Here is a 5,426-nt window from a genome sequence, read left to right on the forward strand (position 1 = left end):
CAAATCTGATCACAGCTTCAGTGAGTACGAGTGCATATCTCTTCCTCATTGACTTTGGAACCTGACACCTGAAGAAATCCTCCATACCATCACGAGCTAATCCATCCATGATTCCCATCAGTACAAACTGTGGAGAGAGCCAAAATACAGATATTGGTGCAATAGCATCGGGATTACCTAACAAGCCGTGTTCTTTCAAAGATTTTAGCCTTATATACTCCATCAACCAAGCAACTTTACAACAAGCCAAAGCGGCAAGCATTCTTCATTCCAGATGAGTATCTCCCATTCATTCGCTCTATTCGTTGTTCAAATACTATCCTATACAAAGGTTTCACTGCAGATGTCGCGAATCCTGCCATAAGACGGAAGATTTGAATGGGGAGTTGAATTTGATGCTGCTTTTTTCGTAATACGAAACGAAATGACCTATTCATTGCATATCGTTCCGCAATGAAAAAGGTATTACTGTTGGATTTGATCACCCCATACAAAAGAAAGGTAGCTGAGATTGGAACCATTCTTAACAGAAGCTTTGTCTCCTCAACCTCATCCACTGTGCAATTAATCCATCCAATGGGAAAGCAGTGGAAATTGCGTGGCACATTTATTGCAGCATTATTGAGCCTCCTGCGCAAGTGTAAAAGATGTTAATAACTACACAAATTTTACATCAATACCATTTCCATCTTTATTTCAAATATAATGCTATCATAATTTATACATTTTGTAAAATGTTTCAGTATTTTTTGAAACAACAACAGATGCCAACCAAGTTTTGGTTTATAGTTTTTAAATTTCTATAAAGGTAACATAAAAATATATACACAAACTTTATGATCACTATGTACCCACCAACAGTGATCAGTGAGCGTCATTCTTTTCTTGGGACCTCGAGGTGTCTTCTGGTTGTGACCTTGACCTTGAGGTGTCTGATCTTCATCCCCATAGTTCAATTCTGTACCCAGCTCAGTAGAGTCAAGGTGCCCCTTTAAGAATGCAGCCAGAAGGACCTGCAACATGTTTGTGAGGGGACTTGCTCGCAGTTGAGGGGGGGAAAGGAATGCGTATCCAATAAAAAATATAGCGATCCCAATTGCCATTACACATGCAGATATCAAAAATCGATGAGACCAATCAGGAGCAAAAATTGACGATACAAAAACCCATGTGATGCCACCTGCAGTTCCAACTATGTTGCAGGTATTTCGAATAATATTCTTCTGATGTTTCCTTTTGTCTTGAATCTTTCTTTGGGGAACTTCAAACTTCAAGAAACCAAATTTGAGTTCCTTCATTTTGGGTAGGTCTCTTTTGAATTTTATTTTACCAAAGGTGAGGGCTCTCAAACATATTCCTTGACCAGCCTTGGCAAGAACAATCAAAGCTAATCCCCAATAGAATGGTGAAGCAGTTAGCATTGAAGAGCATAATTTCTCCCCTGCTGGACATGACTTTACACCATTGGAAAAGAACCAATCAGGAACTGACAATACTAGCAACCCCAATCCCTGCATCAAATCGTCTTCTATTCATTAGTGAGAGACAAATTTGAAAAATATTTTAAATTAATTTGGACCAGCTTTGATGTAAGATAAGTGTGTATGCATCTCGACTCTAATTTTGATGCTAGATTTGAGTGGTTTCCTACTAAAGAATCACTGTGGGTGGGTTGGCCACCCTAGGTTAGTGGTTAACATAGTTTGAAGAAATGGTCAAGGTGTTTAATCAAAGATTTAATTGCATTTTGGATCAAAAAATTAAGAAAGTTAGGTTTACATAGTATTGTTCCAAGATTTGAGTTCTTGAGTTAAATTTGATTCATTGGCATATTCAAAGTATTTAAGTAAGAAAGGGTTCTTGTGTACATGCATCATTTATATAAATACACCAATTGAAAAGCCATGAAATATTAAATTTCATTCATTAATGCTCCAATTTTTATTTTTTATTTGAATCTGGTCGGATGTAAGAGCTTTGACTTCGCACTTAGATGTACACCAAAGACCATGACTAAATTTATCTGAGAAAGCAAGTGAAAATGTCCGAAGGGCTTCTAGAAAGGCTAAATTATGAGTTGTTTTATTCTATCGGTGAGAATCAATTAAGAAGTATATTTCCCTATGAAAAATGCAAGGAAAGACCCAATTCCTGCCTATCAACCTCAGTAAATGCACAAGTAGCCTAGCTTAGTTTTGGTTGTCGATTCCCAGTCAGAACAGAGTAGTTTATCGATATCTTCACTACTACTACTAGCAAATTAGCAATGCTATGCCACAAATGAAAGGGCTGTGTAGAATTCCGGTGACTTACAATGCTGTAAAGAGCACTTGTGATGAGCAACATCCTAGTGTGCCCAAAATAAGCATCTATGAGAGTGGCCTCCACTAACCCCATGATACCTGCCGCTCCACCTTTAATGTTCATGATTGCAACAGCATGCTTGAGCTTTAACTTCCAAATGTGAGTCAAGAAGGTCACCAAGTTAGTCAAGACATACACGGCCATACTGTTGCTGCAAATCAGACCTGCAATATAGATATTTTGGTTTTTAGCACAAAGATTCAGATCTTATTTTATAATGACATGAAGTGTTAAATATTCAATTCAATGTGACTACATTGACAAAGTAGGGAATCGACATAATTTCCCTTTTCAAGGTTAAAACCAACATAGAAAAATCTAGGGAAGTTATTATCAAATTTACTTTTATAGCATAATTTGAGAAACATATAAAATAGTTTTGGATAAATTACACGGACCTTCCTTGATAATTGATAATTGGCAAAACTACATTTGAGTAATTTGACATACACCACCATCATCAACCACTTTTTCCCCATCTCTCCACACCCCGCCACGGTCTGACCCCCACACACCATCACAGCGCCACAAGACTCAACCCCCATCACCTGCCTTCCCACCACAATTACACCGCCCGCCAAACCACAGTACTGCCACCACAACAATTATCATCTCCCTTTACTCTGGCAATCCACTGCCACCACCACCACCAAAATACCCAACCACCACCATAATCCAAATCCAACAACAAATCACTACCAAAACTGACCCACCCATCACCACTAAAATCAACCCCTTGTATCGTCATCTAAAGCCCCACCTCCTTTGCCTATCGTTGTCTGAAACCCATCATATCTGAACGGTTGAGTTCAGGGAACTGCAGGGGTGGCGACGAGCTATGGCATTGGCGGCGGTTGAAAGAAAGAGAGGACTGCGAGTTGCGGGTCGGGTCTTGGATTCAGTGTTGATGGGTTTGTTAGAATAAGATGGGAATTTGGTGGCTTGCTTGATTTTGTAATTGTGTGGAATTAGTTAGGAATAGGAATAACTAGTTCAAAAAAATGAAATAAAAATGGAAAAGGAATAAGGTGTTCTAACAAAGAATAAGAAGGGTAATTTTGAAATTCAGGTGAAAAATAGGTAACCCCTCTCTAGAAGTTTTTGAAAATTTAAAGCGTGATTGAACAATTTGATTTTATATTTTTTTAACAACTTAAGTCAAGCACTCCGCCTAAAAAGATATGAGAAAGAACTTAATGCCTTAAAAAAATAAATAAATAATTCATACTAGAGGAAAAAGTGTCCATACTTTAGGTATGTTTTCTTCCTTCTTGGACCTAGTCTGCAATTGCTTCAATCAATGACATATTAGTGTGGAAGAAGTTGTATTCTCTTATTGCCTCTTATTATTTAAGGTAAATTATATATATATATTTTAAAATTTACTGAAAATATAAATTATTTTATGTAGTTATAGAAATTAGATTTTATTTATTAAATTTTTTAATTTCATAACAAATAGATCTTTTTATTAATAAATCATCAATTCAATTAACAGTTTTTAATAATGTCAAAATTTATTTCATTTAAGGGAGCTTTTTTGATAAATCCATTTTCTAAGAGCTTTATTCCATCAAACCCATATTCTTTTTGACTATTCCATTAGGTCCAATTTGAGATAAGAAGACCAAAATACCCTTTTCATCTACTTATGTTCCATTTAGTTCACATTATTTTCTTATATTTCAATAAGTCCTATGGGTGACATAATTACCAAAATACCCCTAATGTGAATGTTCACACCGTCAATGTGAATGTTCATATCATCAATATGTAGGGGCCCGGCCCATGTCGATCCTCATAGGTGCCCAGAAAAATTCGAGTCGGGCCGGGCTGGTCCACAAGCCAAAAAAATAGGCCCGGCCCGGCTCGTTGATAATGTGAATATTCACATTGACAAGTTAACATTCACATTGATATGAGTGTAAAATTGGCCCGCGGCCCGTGGGCGGCCCGAAGCCAGCTTGCTGCCCGGGGCAGGCCCGGGCCGGCCCGTTCATAATGTGAATATTCACATTGACATATTAACATTAACATTGATAAGAGTGTAAAATTAGCCCGTGACACGTGGGCAGCCCGAAACCCGGGCCCGGCCCGTTGACAATGTGAATATTCACATTGATATATTAACATTCACATTGATAGGAGTGTAAAATTAGCCAACGACCTATGGCTAGCCCGAAACCTGCCCGCAGCTCGTGGGCTGCCTTGGGCGGGCCTGGCCCGACCCGACCCGACCCGTTAATAATGTGAATATTCACATTGACATGTTAACATTCACATTGATAAGAGTATAAAATTAACCCGCGCCCCGTGGCTGCCCGAAACCAGCCCACGGCCCGTGGGCGGCCTGGGGCGGGCCCGGCCGGCCTGTTGACAATGTTAATATTCACATTGACATGTTAACATTCACATTGATAAGAGTGTAAAATTGACTCGCGCTCCATGGGTGGCCCGAAGCCCGTGGGCGGCCCGGGGTGAGCCCGGCCCGGCCCATTGACAATGTGAATATTCACATTGACATATTAATATTCACATTGATAGAAGTGTAAAATTGGCCCGTGGCCCGCGGCCCGAAGCCCTCCCGCTGCCCAGGGCGGGCCCGGCCCAACCCGTTGACAATGTGAATATTCACATTAACATATTAACATTAACATTGATAACAGTGTAAAATTGGCCCGTGACCCATGGGCAGCCCGAAGCCTGGCCCCGGGCCGGGGCGGGCCAGGCCCGTTGACAACGTGCATATTCATATTGACATGTTAACATTCACATTGATAAGAGTGTAACATTAACCTGTGCCCCGTGGCTGCCCGAAACCCGCCCACGGCCCGTGGACGGCCCGAGGCGGGCCCGGCCCGGCTTGTTGACAATGTGAATATTCACATTGACATGTTAACATTCACATTGATAAGAGTGTAAAATTGACTCGTGTCCCATGGGCGGCTCGGGGTGGCTCGGGTTTGGGTCCGGGCCTACCGCGGGCCGCAAGCGAGCTTCGGGCAGCAGACAAATTTTACACTCCTATCAATGTTAATGTTAACATGTCAATGTGAATATTC

At 40.4% G+C, this 5,426-nt stretch overlaps 1 protein-coding gene across 1 annotated transcript; it reads right to left on the reverse strand.

The window, feature by feature from the left end:
* Nucleotides 1-236: 236 nt before the first annotated feature.
* LOC114259879 (protein NRT1/ PTR FAMILY 5.6-like) lies at nucleotides 237-3,112 on the reverse strand. Its single transcript, XM_082889203.1, has 6 exons — nucleotides 3,023-3,112; nucleotides 2,763-2,954; nucleotides 2,621-2,651; nucleotides 2,314-2,528; nucleotides 856-1,511; nucleotides 237-630 (listed from the first exon to the last, which is right to left on the reverse strand). The coding sequence occupies exons 1-6, from the start codon at nucleotides 3,110-3,112 to the stop codon at nucleotides 237-239; spliced, it is 1,578 nt and encodes a 525-aa protein (XP_082745329.1).
* Nucleotides 3,113-5,426: the final 2,314 nt, after the last annotated feature.

Source organism: Camellia sinensis, chromosome 9, assembly GCF_055761805.1.
Source record: "Camellia sinensis isolate YWXY chromosome 9, ASM5576180v1, whole genome shotgun sequence".
Classification (NCBI taxonomy): domain Eukaryota; kingdom Viridiplantae; phylum Streptophyta; class Magnoliopsida; order Ericales; family Theaceae; genus Camellia; species Camellia sinensis.